General features: G+C 52.2%; 2 protein-coding genes across 2 annotated transcripts; both read right to left on the reverse strand.

The window, feature by feature from the left end:
• Positions 1–4,932: 4,932 nt before the first annotated feature.
• On the reverse strand, positions 4,933–7,114 carry LOC144268394 (toll-like receptor 5). The gene has a single exon (XM_077823249.1). The coding sequence runs from the start codon at positions 7,112–7,114 to the stop codon at positions 5,150–5,152; it is 1,965 nt and encodes a 654-aa protein (XP_077679375.1). The 3' UTR covers positions 4,933–5,149.
• An 8,754-nt stretch (positions 7,115–15,868) lies between these two features.
• VPS51 (VPS51 subunit of GARP complex) lies at positions 15,869–24,979 on the reverse strand. The gene is made up of 10 exons (XM_077822436.1): positions 24,713–24,979; positions 23,825–23,954; positions 23,560–23,706; positions 22,700–22,919; positions 21,521–22,262; positions 18,732–18,947; positions 17,643–17,861; positions 17,436–17,557; positions 16,847–16,934; positions 15,869–16,393 (listed from the first exon to the last, which is right to left on the reverse strand). The coding sequence occupies exons 1-10, from the start codon at positions 24,926–24,928 to the stop codon at positions 16,133–16,135; spliced, it is 2,361 nt and encodes a 786-aa protein (XP_077678562.1). The 5' UTR covers positions 24,929–24,979; the 3' UTR covers positions 15,869–16,132.
• Between the last annotated feature and the right edge of the window lie 685 nt (positions 24,980–25,664).

The following is a 25,664-nucleotide window of genomic DNA, read 5'->3' on the forward strand; positions in this document are numbered from 1 at the left end:
GATCACTTAGCCATCCCGACACATCTAAAAATAAAATAAAATAAATGGGCATCTGTCCCGCTACCTGTCACATGCCACGTGCCAAGTGAGTGTTCTGCCATTTGAGCTAATTCCCCAGTTGTTAGCTAGCTCACTGTAGAAACACACCCTTTTTTAGCAGTAAAGACAGCCTTAGTACTGCTTTTGGGGGTCGCTTCCATTGTTTGCAGCTGTCTTTACTACATCGAGGGGTTTAATTGCTCCTCCTCTTGCCTGTGAAGAAGGCTGAGTGGGGCAGCCAATGGCTTGACCTAGGGCTGCGATTGTCTTGGGATGCAAGAATCTGGCACCATTAGCACCTTTCAGCATCACAGGGTGTTTCTTTAGCAACAGAGAGATGTGTGTAGGAAACAGACCCTGCTGAGTCCTGCTGAGTGGCCAGTGCTTTACTCTGAGTCTCTCATGTTTGTGTGCATGTAAGCCTCAGCCTGACCGCAGCTTGTGTTCCTGAGACCCTGGTGCCACACCAAATTCCGTCCCTCCTGAACCTCTTTCGCTAGTTATTATTTATATTGCAGTAGTCCCTAGGACTGTTGTGCTAAGCACTGCACAAAGAGAGGCCCCCCACCAAAGAGCATGCAGCAGTTCCACTCACAACACATGCAGTTTCCAAGCTGCAGCTGGGATACTGATTTTATTTCTGGGCACAGAGCAGGGATTGGATGGCCCTGGGCAGACACCCCACGTGGAACTCTCATTCCCAGAGGTTTCCTGTCCTGAAGCCGGGCATCCAGTGCAGTGCGGATCTGCCGCTCTATCTGGCTGTTTACCTTTCAATCCCTCCCAGCTGGAAAATTAGAGGCCAGAGTGTCTGACAGGTTGCAGGCATGGGCGGGGCTTCTCCGGTACCTTTCCCTTTGGGGGAAGGGCACTGGTTGTTAACTAGCTGGTCCTGTCCATGCCCTGTCACTGGTTCCAGAGGCACCAGAACCGGGCAGGGCCCTCCCACTTTTTGAAAGTCAGGGGGCCTGGCCCGTCCACTTGTCACCTGGGCAGACCCTGTCCCCTTCCCCTCCTCTTCCTGCCGAGTGCCCCTCCCTGGCCATGCCAGCATGGAGCCTGGCTGGGGAGTCTCAGCAGCAGCTGTGGGGAGCCACTTTTGGGAGAGCTCCAGCGCCCCGACTGGTTCAACATCCTGTGTCCACTCCTCCACTTCCAGAGGAAGGTCCTGGAGTTCTTTTGACCAGGGAAGCACTAGGTCTCTTTAGGTGTCCTGAGCCTCCATCTGGAAGAGGGATGGTAGGGCCTGGTATGTATACACAGCCAGGTTCATACTTTCTGTCTTCAGGCTCTGCAGAGGCTCCTTTCTAGAGCTCATAGTCCGACATGGAGCCAGTTATGGCACGCCTTCCTGTGCCGCCTCTGAGGGCTCTGATATGACTGGCAGCTCTTTTAACTCAAGCCAAGAGTCTCCCTCGAGATGCCTCTGAGCCACTGGTCTTTTACCAGGACCTCCTCAATACCTTGAAGTTGGCCTCTGCAGCTGGATCCATTGTGGCTACCAAGGGTGTCAACTCCCTGTTGAACCCTGGTTCCACAATCTACATTGGGTGGCAGAGGTGGAGGAGGTGACCTCGCTGCACAGGAGATTGGTCTTGGCTGGTGACACCAAAGTCGGAGACCTCCTGGACTCTACAGTCAGCAGGTCTAGGTGGATACTGTACACTCGCTGAGTGTATGGAGTTGCCCACCCCATGTGTCCCCCACCTCATGCTCCAGGATATAAAGGCTGCCCTGCCCCCTGCCTCTTTATCTTTCCTTGAGTGAGTCCTGCAGCAGGGTGTTCCCCACCCACCTGTATCCCCTGGCCCTTGCCCTGCAAGCCAGCTGCTTCAAACCTCCCACATGAGCTCCGCTTCCGAGCTGCATCACAGGAACAACTACAGAAGCTGGAGCTCCAAACTATCCTCGCTTTTCTGTCCTGTCCCTGATATGAACTGTCCTTTTGCCATCTGTGGAGGGCTAGGAGCCCCAGTGGGCCAGCCTGTATTCCACCTTGGTTCCACAGCCCACTGGCGTTATAGGTTGGCAGCTCCGCCATGGAGCCATGAGCTCAGACACATTGCTGACGTACTTTTCAGACTCCCCAACGCTTATTTTTCTTGTGGCGAGAGGGCGACCTTGACGCATTCATATTTACTGTGCACCAGGTTGCAGCCATTTTCCTGCATCCTCCAGAACCTCTTGCTGAGGTTCTGGCTTCACTTTTTTCCAGACCTTTTTATTTACACTCTCCCTATCCGTGGTCACGTGAAGTCACAGGACCTCTTCATCAACCTCCTCTGGGAGTTGGCCATGTATCTACCAAGGAAGAGGGGGTAGGACAGGGGGGTTCCTTGCAAACATGACTGTGGGGCTCCAATTTGTGCACTTGCACATTCATGTCTCTGGGCAGAGTTCCTCTGGGCAGTGCCCATTAGCTCCCTGGACTCTTTTGAGAAGTAATGGCCGCTGTTCGGGGTCCTCTGCGCAGTGTCCCCCTCTGGAACTCTGCTTGTAAACATACAACCCTCACTCCCATTCTTGTCTTTTTCATTTGTTGCCCCCCAGAATTAGTTGATTCCCATGTTGGATTTTTTTGTCCTTCCCCTCTGAGGAGAGGGAGGACTTCTGGTTTACTAGATGGATTTCCTTTGGGGATTCATCACATACATGGGGACCAAATAGGCCTGAAGCAAGGCAGAGACAGCCCTTCTGTGTGACTCTAGGAACTCTGTTCACTTCTGGGTCCCCTTTCTGCCAGAGAGAATGATGTCAGATCGGAAGATATTCTAAGAGAAGAACAGCCAAAAATGGCTGGAGGGACTGACTCATGAGTTAAGAATAAAAATTGCTAAATATGTCTAAGCTTGGGTCAGAACTGACTGAGAGGCATGGAAAGGGACAAAGGCTGAGACAAATGATGGGCTTGTTGAGGGGCATTCAAGGGGTGTGGCTGGGAGCAAGTGCCTGAATTTGACAAGAGAGAAATTCAGAGCTGAATAGCAGGAACCTATTCTTAGCAGTGAGATAAAGTTTTCTGTTCTATACAGGCTCTTATCCCACTCTCATCACTGCAGTATCTTTGCATTATGTAATATGACTAACATCTGCCCCATGGGGGTCATTCTGTCTCTTATCCTCTCCCCAGGGGGAGAATCCTGCATGCAGTGGTTTGTTTAGGTAGGATTGTGTCTTTGTCCACACTGTTCTGTGTTTATGTCAGAGAAGGCTGGTTGGAGAAGTGAGCCTGTCACTAGGAGTAGAAGTCAAGGAGGGTTGGGATGGTCCTTGTTTCCCAAAGGATTTTGTTCCACATTTTTGGACCGGCTGCTGAGAAAGCTTGGTCTCCTGCACAGACAAACTCTGTGTCCTGCTGGCTTTCCCCCTACTTGATTTTCCTCTCCTTTCTTAAACCCTTGTACTCCCATGTCTTTGTAGCTCTCCCTGCAGCCCTGGCACATTCCAGGGCTCTATGAATCCAGACTATTGTGTTCTTTTAAAATTGCATTTAAGAATTTGAGGTTTTATTGGCAAAGGTAACAACAAAAAATCAACACTGCTATTTCAGAGAGACCATTTAGGAAATAGCACTCATACAAAATCCCAGCTCCCATATGCAAGCCCCAACCATGTCTACATACATTGTTATTAATTATGTTGTCTACTGTGATGACATCTAGAGTCCCAGTCATGGAAAAGGAGCCCACTGTGTTAGGTGCTGTACATGTGCAGAACTAAAAGACGGTCCCTGCCCCAAAGAGCTTGCAATCGAAGGCCACATCCATCCTTGAAAGTTTTACCAGTAGTATTTTTGCCAGCATACAGCTGCTGCTCTTCCAGTGTCACCAGCATGGCCTTTGCCAGTACCACGCAGCCTCACTGTGAGAGGCTGTGAAAGCAAACGGGACACTGCACTGTGAGTAGGTATACCAGTGCCCCCTGTGTCACTGTCCAGCGCACTGCCTTGTGGGTCATTTCTGAAGTAGGGGCAGGGACTTTTTGTTCTGTATTTGTACAGCACCAAGGGGTCCTGACTAGGATCCCTAGGCACTGCGTTAACACAATATAAGAATAATGAATAATACCAGCACTCCCCTTGGGTGAGCACATCCCTTGGTCTAAGTAAGGATAAAAGGTGTGTTTTTAAACACGTGTTAAAATCCTAGTATAGACAAAGTGATTGTAGGTTTAATGTGGGTTTACCTTGACAAGCTAACATGTTAAAACTGCAGCTCACCTGGTCTGCACTATGATTTCAACATGTCAACAGGGTTAGTTAACAGATATGGGCTAACGTGTTAAAATCACACCTTGTTCCCTAAGAAAGACAAGACCCCAGTGACTGGAGTGTAGCTAGTGATTTAACCTGCGTCTGTGCTAAACAGACCCTGCCTAATGCCCATAGTGTACCCATAATCCTTCAGGGTTGAGAAAGCATAGTTTCTGCCATGCCAGGAGCTATAAGGGATTTCAACCCATTCTACAGGCATTAGAAGAATAAAGGTGATGACACCGAGCACTTTATAACACCCCAGAGATTTATGAAATCTCCCAATGCCTCTACTGTAAGATGGGCAAAGGAGAATTGTTGTACAGGGTTGTATAGCCAGGGGCAGGACTGTGAATAGAACCAAGGACTCCTGACTTCCAACACCCCTGCTTTAACTACTAGACCTCTCTCCTCCTGGAGCTGGAAACCAGGGAGCCTGACTCCCAGCCCTCTGCTCCAACCCACTAGACCCCACAGAATGGAAACAGAACTCAGGAGTCATGACTCTGAGCCCCCCTATTCTGATCCATGAGACCCCCATCCCCAGAACCAGGAATACAACTGACCCCCCACCCCAGCCCCATCCTTCTAACCACTAGACCCTACTTCCTTCCCCTTGCTCTAACTACTAGACTCTACTCCCAGAACTAGGAGTCGAACCAAGATGCCTTGACTCCTAGTCCAGGCTGTGCTTATGCCTTTGGGAAACCGGTTCACAGCTGCAGGTGCCTGGGCATCGCAGCCTGTGATCGCATAAGTATCACAGTTCAGTGCCAAGCGCACAGCATATGGAACAGCTTTTAAAGCCACACAGGTGGGATCCTATGCTGGGGAAAGCTGGGCACAGCATGGGCTGTACTACTGGACACAGCTGCTTTGGGTGAAGAAAAGGAGGGGCATTCCTGGGAAGGGAGGGGTGGGTACAAGACAGGTGACCCCTTCCTTCCCAGCACTCAGGGTCACGTTGGTGGAGTGCAGCCAAGTCTCCAGGTCCTGCAAGCTGCAGTGGCAAAGCAGAGAGACCTCCTGAAGATTCAGGAATGCCAGTGCCTGGAGTGGCTGAAGAACAGATGGTGACAGGGTCACCAAGGGGTTACTCTGCAGCCCTAGCACCTGCAGGGAGCGCAGATCCTGGAACAACCCATCAGAAAGTATGGCCATGAGGTTCCCAGACAGGTCCAGAGCCTGGAGAGACACCAGCCCCTGGAAGAGGCCCTCAGGCAAGGTCTGGAGGTTGTTTCTGCTGAGATTCAGGGCTGTCAGCCTGTCTAGATGGTGGAAGACATCCACACAGCCCCCTGCATTCCAGATGATATTCAGGGAGTTCTGGGAAAGATCCAGAACCCTGAGCTGACTGCGCTTGGGCATGGCTCTGTCCTGGCGCTCAGAGCACCTTGAGATCAGGTTGTGTGAAAGGTTTAGGAACTGCAAGGCAGGGATGCCCCTCAGCTCATTCCAGAGTCCCCTCAGGTCTTGCATGCGGTTGGAAGACAAGTCAAGGAAGGTCAGGTTTGTGGAAAGCTTCCCAATTCCCCAGGTGTCCTTGATCCTGTTCTGGCCCAGCAGCAGGCGCTCCAGGGCAGGGAGCCGCCCTGACAGCATGCGTGAGAGGGCGTTGTCCTGCAGATTCAGCGTCCGCAGGGTCCTCAGTCCCTCCAGGGCATTGTGCTGGATGGCCCCAATGTGGTTGGACTTGAGGTTGAGGTGCAGCAGTGGGGAAGAGCTTAGGCTCTGGAGAGTCTTCGTGTTCAGCTCCCCCAGCAGATTGTGGGAGAGGTCCAGGGTCCAGAGGTGCTGCAGTCCAGCAAAGGCCTCCCCAGAGATCTCGTGGATCTGATTGGATGCCAGGCGCAGCGCGCGCAGCTCAGGGAGACCCGAGAAGACCAAAGGCCCCAGCTTGGAGAGGAAGCCGTGAGACATGTCGAAAGAGAGGACCCTGCTCCGGCTGAGCCCTGAGAAGGTGCTGGCAGAGAGGCCCTGCAGGTTATTGAACCCAAACCCCCTCCCAATGGCCCCCGAGTGCTGTAACTTCAGATGCCATATCTGGGCACCCGCCATGACCTTAAAGAACCATTCAGCACTACCCACATCCCATGGGTTGGAGGAGACATCTAGAGTTTCCACTGTGATGTTGCGGAAGGGACTGGGGCAGGAGTGGTTGTACCAAGGGTTCCGATAGGACAGAAGGTTGGACGAGAGATCTAGAAGAGACAGGTGTCGTCCCCCGAGGTGAGTCAGATCCTCCCCGCAGATTGTCTTGATCCTGTTCAGCCGGAGCTGGAGGAAAGCCAGCAGCTTCAAGCCTTGGAAAGAGGAATCGGGTCTCAGCCTCTTTATCTGGTTCCCTGTGAGATCCAGTCTTTTGAGGGACACTAAATCTTGGAAGTAGCCACTCTCCAGCACAGTCTCGTCAAGGCCATTGGCATCCAGCAGGAGCACCTCGAGCTGCTGCAAGCCAGCCAAGGCCGTGGGTTGGAGGCTCAGCTTCCTGTTGCCCCCGAGGTCCAGGAATGTGATATTGGCCACCTTCTGAAAGGCCTTCTCTCCAATGGAGAGTGATCCCCCTAGCTGACATCCCAGAGACAGCTTCCTGAGCCTCTCCAGCCTGGGGAAGGAGGAGGCCGAGATGTTGGAGAGGAGGTTGAAATTCAGCAGAAGGATCTGGGTGGATGGGTCAATTTCCGGCAGCGTCTCATGATGTTGAGCTTGGCAGCTGGAGACCACTGAAGCCTGGACCCTGGAGGCATGACAGCTCCGAACGTCAGCCAGGGCAGCACTAGAGCCCAGGAGCCAGAGCGCTAGGAGATAAAGGTGTCTGAGCATGGTGGAATCTGCCAAAGAGTGAGAACGATGTTACTCCACAGCACCCACTCTTGTAATGGGACATTTATACTGTGCCTGCTAGTGGTGCTAAGTGCAGATACAACCCACACCCATTCTGTGCGGCACGCTAGCACCTGCCAGTGATGGCTGGGAGATATATAGCGGTTGATGAGGCTGCTACAGGCATAATAAAGCTGTCTCTTAGCCCAGGCATAGAGGTTCCTGCTTGAGATTCCAGGTGTGATTCCTACTACTAACAATGCCCGCAGAGAACTGGTGTTATACAGAGATAGCAAGATATCTAAAAGGGGACTGCCCTGAGCAGGTTGCAGGGCAAGAGATGTCAATCTGGGGGTCACAAGCAGGTAACTTCTCTTTCTTTCCCAATTTAAGAACATAAGAATATAAGAACGGCCCTACTGGGTCAGCCAAAGGTCCAGCTAGCCTAGTGTCCTGTCTTCCGACAGTGACCAGTGCCAGGTCCCCAGAGGGAATGAACAGAACAGGTAATCATCAAGTGATCCATCCCCTGTCGCTCATTCCCAGCTTCTGGCAAACAGAGGCTAGGGATACCATCCCTGCCCATACTGTCCAATAGCCATTGATGGATCTATCCTCCTTGAATTTATCTAGTTCTTTTTTGAACACTGTTATGGTCTTGGCCTTCATAACATCCTCTGGCAAGGAGTTCCACAGGTTGACTGTGCGTTGTGTGAAGAATTACTTCCTTTTATTTGTTTTAAACCTGCTGCCTATTAATTTCATTTGATGACCCCTAGTTCTTGTGTTATGAGAAGTAGTAAACAATACTTCCTTATATACTTTCTCTACACCAGTCATGATTTTATAGACCTCAATCATATCTCCCTTTAGCCATCTCTTTTCCAAGCTGAAAAGTCCCAGTCTTATTAATCTCTCCTCATACAGAAGCCGTTCCATACCCCTGATCATTTTTGTTGCCCTTTTCTGAACCTTTTCGAATTCATATATACCTGTTTTTGAGACGGGGCGACCACATCTGCACACAGTATTCAAGATGTGGGCCCAAACCATGCATTTATATAGCGGCAACATGATATTTTCTGTCCTTTTATCTTTCCCTTTCTTAATGATTCCCAGCATTCTGTTCGCTTTTTTGACAGCTGCTGCACATTGAGTGGATGTTTTCAGAGAACTCTCCACAATGACTCTAAGATCTCTTTCTTGAGTTGTAACAGGTAATTTAGACCCCATCATTATATATATATATATATATAGTTGGGATTATGCTTTCCAATGTGCATTACTTTGCATTTCTCAACATGAAATTTCATCTGCCATTTTGTTGCCTAAGTCACCCAGTTTTGAGAGATCCTTTTGTAGCTCTTCGCAGTCTGCCTGGGTCTTAACTATCTTTAGTAATTTTGTATCATATGCAAATATTGCCACCTCACTGTTTACCCCTTTTTCCAGATCATTTATGAATATGTCGAATAGGACTGGTCCCAGAACAGACCCCTGTAGGACACTACTATTTACCTCTCTCCATTCTGAAAACTGACCATTTATACCTACCCTTTGTTTCCTATCTTTTAACCAGTTACCAATCCATGAGAGCACCTTCCCTCTTCTCCCACGGCAGCTTACTTTGCATAAGAGCCTTTGGTGAGGGACCTTGTCAAAGGCTTTCTGAAAATCTAAGTACACTATATCTACTGGATCCCCTTGGTCCACATGCTTGTTGACCCCCTCAAAGAATTCTAGTAGATTGGTGAGGTATATTTCCCCTTCCCAGTTATCTGGTACAGAAGCTGATTTAAATGATAGGTTACAGGCTACAGTTAGTAGTTCTGCAATTTCACATTTGAGTTCCTCCAGAACTCTTGGGTGAATACCAGCTGGTCCTGATGACTTATTGCTGTTTACTTTATCAAATTTTTTTTCCAAAACCCCCTCTAATGATACCTCAATCTGGGACAGTTCCTTAGATCTGTCTCCTAAAAAGAATGGCTCAGGCTCGGGAATCTCCCTCACATCCTCAGCCATGAAGAACAATGCAAAGAATTCATTTAGTTTCTCTGCAATGGTCTTACCGTCCTTGAGTGCTCTGTTAGCACCTCGATCGTCCAGTGGCCCCACTGGTGGTTTAGCCGGCTTCCCGCTTCTGGTGTACTTAAAAAAAAATTGCTATTACTTGTTGAGTCTTTGGCTCGCTGTTCCTCAAATTCTTTTTTGGCCTTTCTAATTGTATTTTTACACTTCATTTGCCAGTGCTTCTGATCCTGTCTATTCTCCTCACTAGGATTTAACTTCAATTTTTTAAAGGCTGTCTTTTTGCTTCTCACTGCTTCTTTTTCTTTGTTGTTCAGCCACGGCGGCTCTTTTTTGGTTCTCTTACTAGGTTTTTTAATTTGTGGTATACATTTAAGTTGAGCCTCTATTATGGTGTCTTTAAAAAGTTTCCACGCAGCTTGCAGGGACTTCACTTTTGGCCCTGTCCCCTTTAATTTCTGTTTAACTAACCTCCTCATTTTTGTGTAGGGCCCCTTTCTGAAATTAAATGCTACAGTGTTGGGCCTCTGTGGTGTTTTTCCTGCCACAGGGATATTAGATTTAATTATATTATGGTCACTATTACCAAGCTGTCCAGCTATATTCACCTCTTGGACCAGATCCTGTGCTCCATTTAGGATTAAATCAAGAATTGCCTCCTCTGGTGGTTTCCAGGACTAGGTGCTCCAAGAAGCAGTCATTTAAGGTGTCAAGAAACTTGATCTCTGCATCCCATCCTGAGGTGACATGTACCCAGTCAATATGGGGATAATTGAAATCCCCCACTATTATTATTGAGTTTTTTATTTTAATAGCCTCTCTAATCTCCCGGAGCATTTCACAGTCATTATCACCTTCCTGGTCAGGTGGTCGGTAAGATATCCCTACAGCTATATTCTTATTATTAGAGCATGGAATTTCTATCCATAGAGATTCTATGGTACAGTTTGATTCATTTACGATTTTTACTTCATTTGATTCTATGTTTTCTTTCACATATAGTGCCATTCCCCCACCAGCACGACCTGTTCTGTCCTTCTGATATATTTTGTACCCTGGTATTACTGTATCCCATTAATTATCCTCATTCCACCAAGTTTCTGTGATGCCTATTATATCAATATCCTCATTTAATACAAGGCACTCCAGTTCACCCATTTCATTATTTAGACTTCTAGCAATTTTATTCTAGAAATACCCATTTCTGTTGTGCGCTACAGCTGTAAGGTACAGGCACAAGTAAAGCCAGGAGGCTCTCAAGGGTAGCTGAGCATGCCTTTCCCTCCCATCAATGTCCTCATATCCTGGCTATCTCAGGGATCAGGTACAGGGCACTGTGCGGTTGAGGGAATGGGGAGCCCACTGGATTCCCTCTCCAGGGCAGTGACTGCTGGCAGTGACTGCTGGCAGTAACCAACGACTGCCCAGTAGCATATGAAAAATGAGCATGACCAGTCTCAGCTCAGCTCCCAGGGAACAGGTGACCATAACTGGCCCCTTCATCTCAGCAGAGGACCACAGGGTCAGAGCTCCCCTCTAGCAGCCATACTCAGAAGGCAGCACCTAGGCATGCTGACCGGGAAGCTTGCACTGCAGGCACCCTGCTCTATCCTTGTGCAGAGCTTCCCCTCCCACCCAGCATCTCCCCCATCCCTACCAGACCCTCTACTCACCCTGAGGGAGCGAGGATTCGTGCTGGAGATACTGCACAGCAGCCGCGTTCACCGCCTATGCCCTTTGCCATCCACCCGTCTGCTCCAGCTTTATTTAAGCCCCCACCATGGAAGAGGACAGCAGCTCCCAGGAAGCTCCAGCCCCCACCTCGGTTGCTGTTTACTCAGCGGGTGTTCAGGAACTTGCGAAATAGGAAGTTGGGGGAAATTCCCCTCCGGGCCCCCTCCTGCAGTTACTGCTTCCTCGGGCCTTTGCTGTGAACGGTCGCAGGTCACCCTAGCAAGCTGGTGTGCGTGGCCTTATATCTTCTTGAGTTAATGGGCCGCAGCCTTACTCTCAGCCCTGCTGCTCTAACCACTAGACATCACTCCCCACCCAGAGCTGGAACAGAACCCAGGAGTTCTGACTCCCAGTCTCCTACTTATACCAGTAAATGTGAGAAAGGCTGGCCATTTGGACTGGGACTTTCGTGACCTCAGGATGCTTCAGACCAAAACCTTGTGCAATCCTGGCCCGAGGCAGAGTCCTTCTTCATTCCCACTGGTGACCAGCTCCAAGCCTGAAGAGTGAGGCTGGAGAATCCCTGGGTTGTTGCTGGCTTGGACACATCCTCCCTGTGTGCACATGGGCAGATCACTGAACCTCTCTGGGCCTCAGTTTCCCATCTGTGAAATGGGAAGAATAGTTGTTCCTCTGCCTTGTCTATTCAGATTGTCCTGGGGCAAGGGCTGACTCTTACTGTATGTGTGTGCAGCACCTGGCACAATGGGGCCCCAATCTCGATCAAGCATAGGCAGCCCCCAGCACAATGGGGGCCCCACTCTCAGTCAGGGTCTGTGAAACACCTGGCACAATGCAGGCCCTAGTCTTCATCAGGGTTTGTGCAGCACTCCATACAATGGAGCTCTGATTTCAGTCAGGTCTGTGCAGCGATGGCTACCAATAGGCCCCTGTCTCAGTGAAGGACTGTGCAGTGCCCGGCCCAATGTAGCCCTGATCTCATCTGGGCTCTGTAGGTGCTACTGCAATGCCAGTGGTAAATGCTGCTCCAACACTGGAATGGTAACCGGGGGCCTAGCCAGGACCACGTTTTGGCACTATGTTAGGAGGGAGGAAAAGGAGACAAGACCCACAGCTGGGACTGCTCTGTGATGACACTTGACATTTCAGTCGTGCCAGGAGAGAGCCTGGCCAGGGAGAACCAAACTCTCTGGCTCCTTGAACTGGTATTTTCCCAGGTTGTGCTTTACCTCATTGTCAGAGCATGTTCACTTGCCCAACCCTGGAATCTCCCTGCCTCCCTGAGCAGCGCTGCAGAGCACAAGGAGTTAAACTCTCTGCGCACAGAGTGTCCCAGGACCCCGGGTAACTACAGGGTGCTCGGGAGTGTTACCCAACTGTGGCCCTTTCATCACAGCCTGAGCTAGTGCCAGGTCATGGGGCACGTGCCGTCCTCTGAAGCAAACAGGATCGGTCCAAGTTATGAAACCAGGGGTGTTCTGACTGCATAGGGGCCCGGTGTCTGGGATGCAGGAAGCACCACGGAGCCATGAAAAGGCCCCTTCTAGACAAGAAGCTCTTGCTGCCATTGGAGTGGATAGTAAAAGAAAGAACCAACTGCTAGACTGCTGTGAGCTGGTTACCCCCCAGAGTTGTCTGGCCAGGATTTAGATGGGAGACCGGGTAAAGGTGTTGCAGGGAGTGGTGTAGGTTGCAGTGAACACCCTCTCCTTGGAGTCAGTGAAGATGCCCCCACGTGTTGCGAGGGGGTGCTGTGGTACAGGGAGTGGGGTGGGGGCTCAGTAGGGGGGCACTATCCCCTCAGAGGCAGTGCCGGCACCAGTGTGGCATTAAGGGGTGCTGTGCTGCATGGAGCAGGGTAGGGGCACGCTCCCCTCAGCAGGAGTGCTGATACTACTGGGGTGCTGTGGGGTAGGATACCCTGCTGGGTGGCGTGGCTGCCGCTGCTCTGCTGTAGTTTTTTGGCAGACACACAATGCTGCGGTTCTAACCCCTCGTGCAGATTAAAGACATTTTTCCCAAGCGCAGAAGCATTAAATGCACCTCACTACCCAAATGCCAGCCTAGGTCAGTTCTGTCATCAGTGGCCCCTGATAGTCCCAGTTAGATCGGGGTGGGGGTTGTCCCTCCCCTTTAACTCCCTGTCCTAAAGGGATGCTTTGGCACAGTGTTAATGCTTGCTACTCTCTACACCAGAAGCAGGTAAATTTCAGCAAGTGGTGAGCAGTCTTTATATAAACAGCTGTGGTGCCCGACCCCAGAGGCAGCTGAATCTAAGGGTATATGTACACCACTAATTAAGGTGTAAGTGTAGCAAGGGTAGACATACGCCTCTAGATTCCATATAGTTAGCATGGGTAACAACAGCAATGAAGATGTGGTGGCACAGGTATCAGCATGGACTAGCAATCCCAGTAGATGCCTGCCAGGGACCATGGCTACTTATCTGAGCGGCTAGCCCATGTTGAAGTCCATGATGCCACATCTGCCCTGGTGTCGTTACCTGCACACTCTAGACTCAAGCTAGCATCGGTATGCTTTCGCACACTAGTCACACCTTAATTTGCGGTACAGCCATATCCTTGGCACTGGGTGAATGGTCTTTGTATAAACAGCTGCCATGCCCTACCCAAGAGGCAGGTGCAAGTGAGGCTTAGAGTATGTCTACACTTAAACCATTACAGCTACGGCCGCACCACTATAGCACTTCAGTGTAGAGAGTACCTGCACCGACAGGAGGGTTCTCCCGTCCATGTAGTTAATTCACTTCCCAAGAGGCAGTAGCGAGGACAACGGAAGAATTCTTCCATCGACCTAGCGCCATCTACACCGGAGATTAGGTCAGCTCTGTGTAGTTATACAGCTATAAGTTCCCAATGTAGACCACCCCTTTGTATCTTTCTGAAGGATATGACAAGCCAATCCCATTTATTGGTAGAATCTGCCCCAGGCAATTACCTCTGACCTGGATGAAAACTGGATTTAAATTCTGTGCATGCACTGTGCTATTACAAAACCAGAGTGACACTCCACCATTCCCACCCTGAAGAATGAAGATGGGAAAATCCTGTGGTTTCAGGGCAGGGTCGCTGCAGGCATTTCCCCTCATACATAGCAACCATACTGTGGTCAGCATCTCCCTTTCTGCAAAAACAGAAGTAAGAGAAAGACAAAGGAAAGTGCAGGGCCATTACTTAATGGAGAAGGAGAGCAAATAATGGCTGACACAGGGAAGGCTGAAGTGTGTTTAATGCCTTTTTTGCTTCAGTCTTCACTAAAAAGGTTAGTTGGGACCAGATACTTAATACAGTTACTACTGAAAAGAGGGAGGAAGAACACATTCCAGAATAGGGAAAGAACAGGTTAAAGAATATGTAGCTAAGTTAGATATATTCAAGTCAGCAGGGCCTTCTTAAATGCACCATAGGGTAGTTAAGGAACATGCCGAAGCAATCTGCAAACCAGTCGCGTTTACCTTCAAGAACTCAGGGAGAATGGGTGAGGTCCCAGACAACTGGGGATAACACCTATCTTCCAAAAGGGGGAAAATGGAGGACTTGGGGCATTATAGACCCAGTCTGACTAACTTTGATACCCAGAAAAAGATACAGGCACAAATTATTAGACAATCAGTTTGTAAGCCCCTAGAGGATAATAAAGTTATAAGGAAAAGCCAACGTGGATTTGTCAAGAACAAATCATGCCAAACCAACCTAATTTCCTTCTCTGACAGGATAACTAGCCTAAGGGATAGAGGGGAAGCAGTAGATTTGATATATCTGGACTTGAGTAAAACTTCTGACATAGTCCCACATGACATTCTCATAAGCAAACTAGGAAAATATGAAATTACTAAGTGAAATTACTATAAGATGGGTGCATAACTGGTTGAAACGCTGTTCTCAAAGGGTAGTTATCAACAGTTTGCTGTAAACTGGGAGGACGTATCTAGTGTGGTTCTGCACGGGTCTATCCTGAGTCTGGTACTATTTAATATTTCCATTCATGACTTGGATGATGCAGTAGAAAGTATGCTTATAAAATATCCAGATGACACAAAGCTGAAGAGGGTTGCTAGCACTCTGGAGGACAGGATTAGAATTCAAAATGACCTTGGATGAATTGGTCTGAAATCAATACGATGAAAGTCAATAAAAACCAAGTGCAAAACGCTACACTGAGGAAGGAAAAATCAAACGCACAAATACAAAACAGGGAATAACTGGCTAGGCAGAAGTACTGCAGAAAAGGAACTGGAGGGCAACATAGTGGATCTCAAGTTGAATATGATTCAAGGCTGTGATGCTGTTGCAAAAACAGCAAACGTCATTCTGGGATGTAGTAACAGGAGCGTCATATGTAAGACACAGGATGTAATTGTACTTGCTCTACTTGAGGTGAGGCCTCAACTGGAGCCATGTGTTGTTTTGGGCACCACACTTACACGCAAAAGGTTGTTCTAAAGATTAGTTGTTCTCCACGTCCACATAGAGTAGGAAGAAAAGTAAATGGATTAGATTGCAGCCAGGGAGATTCAAGTTAGATATTAGAAAAAACTTTCTAACCCCAACAATAAGCAAGGACTAGAACAGGTTACGCAGGGAGCAGGCAGAATCCCCTTATTGGGGTTTTTGATAACATGTTAGACAGACACCTGGCACGGATAGTCAAGGTATACTTGGTTCCTACTCAGTGCAGGGGGATGGACCAGATGAGCTCTTGTGGTCCCTTCCAGTCCTACGTTGCTATGATTCTATAAACCGCACAAAGTGAAACAACAGGAGGGGGAGAAGGGATGATATGGAGAAATGCAGAGAGGCTGTAGCACATGGCAGCTTGCAAAGGCAAAAGCTCTTGCACCCACATCCAGGAAGGACAGAGGAGGAGGCTATTGCTAGACGGGAAGGGAGATTCAGACCCTGCAAGTAACAAGGCACCAAGGAAGCCATACATGACAGGGGGTCTCTGAGATTGAGGCCAGTGGAGGGGAGCTAACCCCAGAGCTTGCAATGAGCAGCAGAGACATGATCAGATCATGGTATGTTTTATTCAGCACATTCCTCTCCCTGTCCAATGAGATCCAGGCTAGCAGTAGTGAGAATATGCACATGGCATTCCCCGTCCCCCCGGTATGTTCACAGGCCATTCTCTGCCATGCTCTCAGGCACCCTTCATAACCATCTGGTATGGGAAAGATCTGGTGGAATGGATGAGTCTGAGGGGGACACGTGTCCACTCCCCGCATAGGAGCAAGCCAGCATCTGCCTCGAGGCTGGGCTGACTCGCCTCATATTAGCCCCTCTCACAGATGACCTCAATGACACTCTGCTCCATGGGCACAGGGTCCAGGCAGCGGTGGGCTGTGCTGCCCACGATTTCATCTAGCAGGAAGTGCACCAGGTTCTCATCGCAGACAAAGCGCCACAGGTAAAGCTGTAGATAGTAGCAGTCCACCTGGATCTGCTGCAGGCCATAGCGCCCAAAGGTCCGCAGCCGCACGCATTCCAGGAAGGTCTTCAGGCTGATCTTGATTATGCCAGTCAGGACGGAGACCTGGGGAGTGGGTGGGGAGGTCATTCAAGCACTGTCCCTTATGGGCCTGGAGGACACAGAGGGGAAGAATCACCTCCAGACTCCCTATGTGGCTGAAGTCTCTTGTGGAGGAATGAGGCCAGGTCTGGGCTGCACACCGAGCCGGAGGAGCAAGGGGATCAGTGGCAGCTAGGGAACAGGGAAGTGTGAGTGAACATGGAGTGGGTGTGTGACAGCTCTAGAGGGAAGGGTCCCCAGAGGACGGGGGAGGTGTGTGGGGAGCTCTGTTCCTCCTTTAATGCAGTGTGGGAGGATCTATTAATCTTCAAGGGACCCAAGGCCAGAAGAGACCACTATGATCAGATGGAGTGAGTGTTGGGAGCTGTGTCCCTGCACTGAGGGGGAGCTAGAGGACTGGCTGAGTTTAGGGGGTTCTGATCTGTGGCTCTCCCCCAGGGTGGCAGCTCTGCTCACCTTGTTGAACTCCACGGGGCTGAAGATGTCGATGCGCTCAGAGAACAGCTTCTGAATGTTACTCAGGAGGTTAGTGTCCAGGGGGGCACTGCATGGGAAGGGGGGGGAGGTGAGGCAGAGACAAGGGGTTACACACTCACCAGCAGCCAGGAACCCCACTGCATAGCAGGGGATTGGATCTGGGCAGGCCTCCTCACCTGAGGCTGCGTCTGGGAGTAAAACACTGGGTCAAAGCCCTCTCCTCTGGGGTGCAGGTAGGAACAGCCGACCTGCCTTCATGCAGGCCACTCACCCCAACATGTAGCTAGGAGGGTAGACACCTCACTGCAGCTCTGCCAGTGCCCCTCAGTTCTGACCTGCAGCCCCCTAATATCCCTGCCCTGCCGGTGCCCCTTAATCCTGAACAGCAGCCTCCTGCTATCCCAGCCCTGCCGGTGCCCCTCAATCCTGACCCACAGCTTCCTACTATCCCAGTCCTGCCGGTGCCCCTCAATCCTGACCCGCAGCTTCCTGCTTTCCCAGCCCTGCACTCCCCCCGCCAATGCCCCTCAATCCTGACCCACTCCACACCCTGCTGCAGCCCCCTGACCTGGGCGTGTAGCTGGGTGCGTAGCGGCTCTGCTGCCGGGAGCTGCTGTACACGGAGAAAGTCCTCTTGCTGGAGTCGCTGCTCTGGGCCTTGCGGACGCCCTCCTCGTACAGGAGCCCCACCTGCAAGCGGGGAGGCAAGAAGCCTGGGTCAGTGCGGGATCCCTGGGGGTACAGGAAGCCCTGGATCCTCCTTTCCCCCACTGACCTGCACGTCGATGGAGGTGGTGTCCTCCACCACCCTCTTCATGACAGCCCGCACGTTGCGCGGCTCAATGGTGTTGACCCAGTCGCGTGTCTCCACGCTCTTGCGCAGCATCTGCGAGATGATCAGCCCCTGCACCTTCACGTAGTGATTGAGCAGCCTCTGGGCTGCCTCGCGGGCCTCCGCACACAGGCTGGTAACTGGGGTGATGGGGGAGTGATCCTAGGGAGAGAGAACAGCGGGTCAGTGGTGCCGGACCGGGCATTTTCCCCAACACCCACTAGCTCCAGGAAGGACAGGCTGCCCCACCCTTCCACACACGTGCCACCCAGCACCACCAGCTCCATGTGGGTCAGGGTCGCTCAGCCTCTCCATCCCACCTCACCCCACTGCTCCTCTGGCTCTGTGTGGGCAGGGGTGCTGCTAGGGATGACATAGGCTTCATTCCCCCCAACTCCCCACCAGTTCTGTGTGGGGCAGGGGCACTCAAGATGGCATGGGCTGCCCCCATCCTACCCTGCCCAATGCCATCCATACATCGCTTCCCCCCAAGCTGCCCCCATCCCTGATGCTCCCCATGTCCCCACTGCCTGCAGGTGGGGATGGAATCTCAAACCCACTGAAGGAGTGGGGTGGTCAGATCAGCTGGGAACTGACAGGAAACCCTGTGGCATGCAGCAGAGCCAGGGGGATGCATGCCCACTCACTAGATCTCCCACTGTCATCCAGTCTGAATACATATATCCCATCCCTTCCCCTGGGCAGATGATTCCTCAGCCCTGAGGATCCCAGCCCCGGGGATCATCCCCTGGAAATCTGGCTTAGTCACACACTCTGGGGCCACTTCCTAGCATGCTCCTCTTCGGGGAGACTGCCTCCCCCACCCTGTCTAGGTCCATCCTACTAGCCCTTGATGGGAAAGGAGGCCCTGGGGATTGAGGGACTTTGAACTGAACAGGGGGTCCCAGGTGGAGAATCCCCAGAGCCAGACAGACAGGGACACCCCTCCCCCCCATACTGAGGGCCTGGATCCTGGGGGCGGAGATGTATTTCCTCCTTGTTCCTGCGTCCCAGGGGCTGGCACCTACCCACCTGCACTAGGAACTGCTCATCAGTCAGGGTGAGAATGTAGCTGATGGTGGAGGTCTCATAGTCCAGGCAGAGGCGGGAGAGCAGGAGCAGCAGGGCCGGGGGAGTGGAGCCACCCTTGTCCCCCGTGGTCTCACAGAACTGCCGTGCCGTCTGGCAGATGGACTTGATGAAGCCGACGATCAGGCCCTCGCGGACACCCTGACTGCAGAACTCACCCTGGGGGATGAAATGGGGGGAGGGGTTCAGCACTTCCTCTTGCTGCCCAGTAGAGTGGCTCCTCCTGGAGCCAGGCAGCAATTCTGACACCATCTCCTCACTCCATGTCTGCTCCCCCAGATGAAGACTGCCCATGGAATACACCCAGATGACAGACCTGGTGGGGTTGTGGGTGGGGATCCAAGGGCACCAGCAGAAATGTCATAGTGGGAGGAGTCCTAGGAGCCATGGGTTGGGATTAGGGGGAAAGATATAGGGAAAAGTTACAGGGACATAAGACTCGACAGGACCTCCTAGGTTCCTGAGTCCAACCCCCACTATCACAAGCAACCAGGCCATATCGTCCTGGCCACAAACTCCCTTGTAAAATTAGTTGGGCTGTTTTCCCCCCACTCCACCTGCTGGGAGGCTGTTCCAGACCCTTCCTCCTCTGATGGGTAGAAACCTTCTCAATTCCAGCCTCAACCGATTCCTGGCACTTTATCCCCATTTGTTCTTGTGCCAACACTGTCCTTTAGCGCCAATAGCTGTTCTCCCTCCCTAGGGTTTGCCCCTCTGCTGTATGTACAGAAAGCAGTCAGATCCCCTCCTGGCCTTCATCTGACCAGTCTAAACAAGTCCAGCTCTTTCAGTCTCCTAAAATCAGCTCTCCTTTCTCCTCATCAGCCTAGGAACTCTTCTCTGCCCACGGGCCAGTTTGAAAATCTATCTGATAGACGGGGCTTTTCAGTACACCAGATGAAGGCATAGCAAGATCCAATGGTTGGAAGTTGAAGTTAGACAAATGTAATCTTGAAATAAAGCAATTTCCTAGCAGGGAGGGTGGGTAAACACTGGAACAGCTCACCAGGGGAGCCGTGGGCTGGCCACCACCTGGAGTCAGCTGATAATAGCACATCTTAATTAATTAGCCTCTTACAGTTTGTATGGCAAATTCCACCTTCTCTGTATGTGTGTGTGTGTATACATATATCTTCTTATTATACGTTCCATTCTATGCATCCGATGAAGTGGGCTGTAGTCCACGAAAGCTCATGCGCAAATAAATTTGTTAGTCTCTAAGGTGCCACAAGTACTCCTGTTTTTTTTTCGGATACAGACTAACACGGCTGCTACTCTGAAACCTAAAGCAAAACTAGATTTCTTTCTAAACTAGATCTCTTTCATGCTTTAATCCAGCATCTGGGGAAAATTCTACAGCCTGTGTGCGTAGGAGAGCACTGCGTGATCATAATGGTCCCTTCTGGTTTTAGAATCTATGAAAGGCCCACATGGCTCCTTAGTTCAGGAGACAAAACACACAGCTGAATTGTGTATCAACATAAAGAGGCACATGTATGGTGTAGTTTCAATTGTACAAAGTCCTTGTGAGGGATGGGACATTCAGAAAGGCCGCAGGTTCTGAAGCCAGTTATGAAGTCAGGGAGGTCCCAGCAGCAGCCAGGAAACCCCTGCAGACTGATACAGAATAGTATCTGCATGGAATACATTATTCCAGAGGTCCCCAAACTGGGAGGCACGCCCCCACCAGAGGGGCATGGAGGAACCTTCAGGGACAGGGGGCAGCAGAGACTGGGCCAGCCCCAGGGTTGGTGAGGGAGCACCACCCAGCCCCTCCCTGCCCGCAGCTCTGGTCCCATCCCAGCCGCATCCCCGGCTCCCAGCCCTGTGCCTGGCCCTATCCCCAGCCGTGGGGTGGGGCTGGGAGCAGAGCCGCACCTGACTGCAGGCTCGGTTGCCAGTCCCCACCACAGCCCCCTGTGGCTCCACCCCTGCCCCCAGCCTTGGCAACGGCTCTGTCCCTGGCCTCGCTCCTGGCCCCAGACCCACCCCCAGTTGTGGCCCCAACCTCGGCCCCCTTATCCCTGTCCACATTACTGCCGCACCCCAGCTGCAGCCTCCACTCCCGGCCCCAAAGACAGGGGTAAGGGCGCGACTCTCAAAAGTTTGGGGACCACTGCGTTATTCTGACAGGCCCATAGCCAAGGATTAGGTGTTTATGGCCATGTGGTTTAGAGGATAGAGCACTGGGACTCAACAGACCAGGGTTCTATTCCCAGCTCTGCCCCTGGCCTGCTGGATGACCTTCAGCAACTCACTTCCCTCCCTGTACCAGTGTGTATCTTTGGGGCCATATCCATACATATCCCATGGCATCTGAGTGCCTTACAATCTTCAACGTGTCTATCCTCACAATACCCCTATGCAGCAGGCCAGAGCTATTATCCCCCTTATATAAATGGGGAAACCGAGGCACAGAGTGGCTAAGTGACTTGCCCAAGATCACAGAGAAAGCCTGTGGCAGAGCAGGAAATTGAACTTGTCTCCCAAGTCCTAGGCTAGTGTCTGAACCACTGGACCATCCTTTTGAGTTTCCTCATCTCTACAAATGGAGCTGATGATAGCGACTGCCCTTATACAGAGCTTTGAAGATGTCCTGATGAAAAGGGCTAGAAGAGCTAGGGATTGCTGAGGGGCACCAGAACTGTTGGAGAAGAAACTGAATACCCCTGACCCTCAACCTCTAACTCCTATGGCTCACAGTCCCCTCCTCCCCTGCCAGGCAGTGTCACCTTAAAATAGGGCTTGTTGGAGAAGGTGATGTCCTTCGCTGTGAAAAGGTGAACGTAGGTAAGCACTGACTTGATCTGGTTAAGGACAGAGGCCGAGATGGTGCCCAGAAGCTCAGCCAGGTTGGGGCTCTCCTTGCCTGCCAGGCGTGGGGCAGCTAGTGACTGGCGCACATCTGTCAGACAGTCCTGGTAGAAGCTCTGCAGGGCCAGCAGGTACTGGCGGATGCGCTCCTTGGCGGCCCGCACCACAATCTCTGTGCCCTCTGCTGCCACGTTGGAGGCTGGCAGCAGCTTGGCCAGGGCTTGTAGGCGCCGATGGAAGCGATCCAGGGCCCGCACCAGCAGTGAGTTGTCCCCGACCCCTTTCTCCAACTGGATGCGCCGCTCCACCAGGGAGAAGTATGTCTCCATGAGGGAGTTGACGAAGGCCACCAGCTTGTCCTGCGCCATGCGGGTGATGCTCTGCACCCCTTCTCGGCTGACAAAGAGCTCCTGGTAGGAGGCGATCACCAGGCACATGTTGCTGACAAAGATGTTGCAGCCACGGTCGATGAACTCCAGGATGTCAGTGATAGGGGCACCACCTGGCTGCCCCAGCTCTGCTTCTAGGGCCTCCAGCTCAGCCTCCAACCGGCAGCAGGCATGTGAAAGGAACTCGTCACACAGCTCCTCTGCGGGTTCATCCAGCTGCAGCAGCAGTTCCACGCACTCAGCCAGGTCCTTTGCCCCAGAGCCCCCGTCCCTACCAAGGAAAGGAGAGGAGACTGGAGATGCCAGGGGAGCTGACACATGGACCCCCTGGCTCCCAATGCATCTGCAACAGGGTTTAAGGGACGGCTATTGGAATTAACAAGAGCATGCAGCTTCTGGACCTGGAATCCAATCCAACTGTCCCAATCGAGGTGATAATTCTGAAACCTGATGATAGACCTCAGTGTTGCTGATTTCCACCATGCGGTCGCTATTTGTGTTGCCGTTAAGTTTCAGAGTTAACAGCCTGACTGAAATGAATGGGGGAAGTTGGGTGATTAAGGTAATAGATAACCTATCACCCTTTGGATCAGACCATTGCACCCATCTACCCTGGTATCCCTCCCTCTCTGGGTCAGACCAATGCAGCTGTCCCACTTTGTTCTGTGTCTGCTCCCCCAACACTGGATCAGATCCAAGGGCCTGTACCTGAATTTCTCCCGCAGCTTCTGTGCCAGGCTAGCCATGATCTTCTGGCAGTCATCCTGGATGCCCTGGAAGGAGGGCATGTGCTGGTACTGGTGCAGGATAGACCGGGCTTTGCTGTAGTAGCGCACTGCCTGTCCATAGGCCTCCAGCTCCACACACTTGGTGAGGCGGGCAGGCAGCTCAAAGAGGAACTGCAGCTTGCGCAGGAGCGTGTGGACCCCTGGGATCCAGAGAGACCCTGTTAGAGACAGTGCCAGCATCCCCTAACACGCACCTCCTCCGTATGCCCTTCTCCAGCTGCTCAGGCAGAATGTGGCCCGGAGCTCTTCATGGACCCTCCCACAACCCCTGTTCTATCCTGATTCTTCTGGTCACTGGGTGGTTTCCTGAGCTGCTCTTCCCCCTCCATCAGCTGCCATCTTGGCCCTAGATCAGGGAGACCAGATAACACTGCCCTCCCGAGCTGTGGAGATGAGCAGCCACAGCACTGGCCAAGCAGGGGAACGAACAGTGCAGCTACAGGGCTCTCCCTCCCAGGCTTCCCTCCATACCTCGTTTCTAGCCTTGGAAGCCCTAGATCCACTCCTGAGTCCCTGCCTCCTGAGAAGAGACTTGGTGTCTTGGCCCAGACAAGGCAGAGGACAGCACACCTGCCACCCTCTCCCAGAATCCTCTCTGCTCTTGAACCTCACATAGGATTTACTGTGTCAGATACAACCGATGAGTTCATCATGCCTCCCCATGCCATCCCTACTGCCCTGGATCAAACCCATGAGCCTATTCAGCCCCATATCCCTACCACCCCAGATCAGACCCTTGGATCTTTCCAGCTGGCTCAGAGGACAGCTTGTGGCCAGTACCCGAGAGCTTGGTGATCTGCTCGTGCTGGTCCTGGAGAGTGCTGCTGATGCAGGCACTGAACTCCGTGATGACAGCCATGTTGGCAGCCAGACAATCCATCTCGTCCTCCATCTTCTTGAAGTCATTCTTCATCTTGCGGATTGTGTCTGGGGAATAGAAGAATGAAATCAGCCAGGCCCAAAGATTCAGCTGCAATGTTAAGGACACAGGCCCACTCATCCCCCACATCTGGAGGACTGGGATCTGGGCAGCCCTGCATGGTACCTGTGGCTGAGATGAACTTGTTGTAGTTCTCATAGACCAGGGTCTGCATGTCGCTGTCCAGGGCGCGGATCTGCTTTACCATGTCAGTCTCACAGTCCATAAGCTGGGCTAGTGAGCACTCCTTCCGCAGCTAGGGAGAGTAACAGTGAGTGAGGGGCATGGCCAGGGATGCCAGCTCTGCCAGTCCCCTTCAATCCCCACCTGTTTCCCTATTATCCCAACCCTGAGCTTCGCCCTACAGTTTTGCCAATTCCCCTCAATACTGATCTGCAGCCCTCTACAATCTCAGGCCTAGACTATGTGCTCTCCCCAGCTCTGCTGGTGCACCTCAAGCCTGACCTGCAGCCCCATCAATCTCAGGCCTGAACTCCCCTACTCTGCTGGTACCCCATATTCATGACCCACAGACCCCCCCCCCATATTGGGGGATGGAGGTGCATGGGAGGGAGGAGGAAGGAGGGCTCCCCAAGGGAGGCAATAGTCACTGGCAGGGGTTGCAGTACTGAAAGGGGTTTGACAGGCTGGTTTCCCTGAGAGACAGGCTATAAAGTCAACCCCTTTTTGGGAGAATCCCCAGGTGCAGTGGCTGCTGTGACAGGGTCCCTGGGAGTGAAGTGTGGGCGTGTGGAGTCCCGCCGGGGGAGCTACCCCCAGGAGCCTGGGTCCCTAGCAGGGGCAGACCGGGGACTTGAGGGGCGAACCCTGGAGAATCAGTATGGGAGGGGAGGCTCCGCGGGCAGGGTTCGGCGATCCGGGGGCGGGGGGGGAAGTCCGGCAGAGGGGTCAGTGTGTGCGGGGGGCTCATTGAGGCATACTGGGGGGAGCGCCTTGGTACGCGGGGTCCCATAGGGACCCCTGGGTCTGAGCACATCCAGCATCAGGGAGCACCTTAGTGAGGAACACTTCCGGGTCGAAGTGCGCCCCATTGATGTCAGTCGGTCCCCCGGGATCCCCGCCTGGGGCCAGGCCGCCCCGAGCCTCCCCCGCCGGGTCCGGCAGCCCGTAGTAAAGCTTCAGCATCCCGTGCGGCCGCCGCTTCCCGCCCGGCGCCTCCGAGCCGGGCTCGGCCGGGCCCGGCAGGGGACCCCCCTGGGGAGCTGACATCTCCCCCGGCCCAGAGCCGCACAGGTTTGTTTGGATGAGGGAAAAAAGACGCTGAGGTCACTTCCGGGATCAGTGACGTTCTGTTGAGAACATCCCCCCCCCCGCTCCCGATGGTGAGGTCATTTCCGGGATCAGTAAAGTTTGTTGAGAGCTTTCGCCCTCCATGGCGGTGATGTCACTGCCGGGATCAGTAGCGTTCTGTTGAGAGCACTCAGCCCCAATGGCCGTGAGGTCACTTCCGGAATCGGTAGCCTTCTGCTGCTTTCACAAAAGCTCCCCTGGAGCGACGCGCTGTTTGACAGACGGCGGCCGCTGTCTCGGCAATAAGCCTCTGGCGGCAGGGGCAGCGCAACGGTAACCACGACAAGGCGCCGTTTTGAAGGTGGCGTTGCAACTGGATGATGTCTTGTCATGAGCCAGTGACATCATAGGCGCCGCGTGGTTCCCTGAGCCTGTGCCGCGCCCTGGCATGCTGTGATGTCACCCTCTGACATCAGCCAGTTCCATACACACATGAATTAATCAGCCATCTGCCCAGCATTTCCCAGACCATTTTATGATGTCAGCACACAGGTGTGATTTATGACATCTCCTAGTCCTTATTTTGCCACATGACACCTTCAAACGGGTTTATGATGTCATCCTATTATTTCAATTTGTTAGTCTAGTTAATCTGTGCGTCCATCCACAGATCTACCTATCCCCATGCACACTCATCATCTAATCTATCCATCCA

This window comes from Eretmochelys imbricata, chromosome 7 (genome assembly GCF_965152235.1).
Source record: "Eretmochelys imbricata isolate rEreImb1 chromosome 7, rEreImb1.hap1, whole genome shotgun sequence".
Lineage (NCBI taxonomy): Eukaryota > Metazoa > Chordata > Testudines > Cheloniidae > Eretmochelys > Eretmochelys imbricata.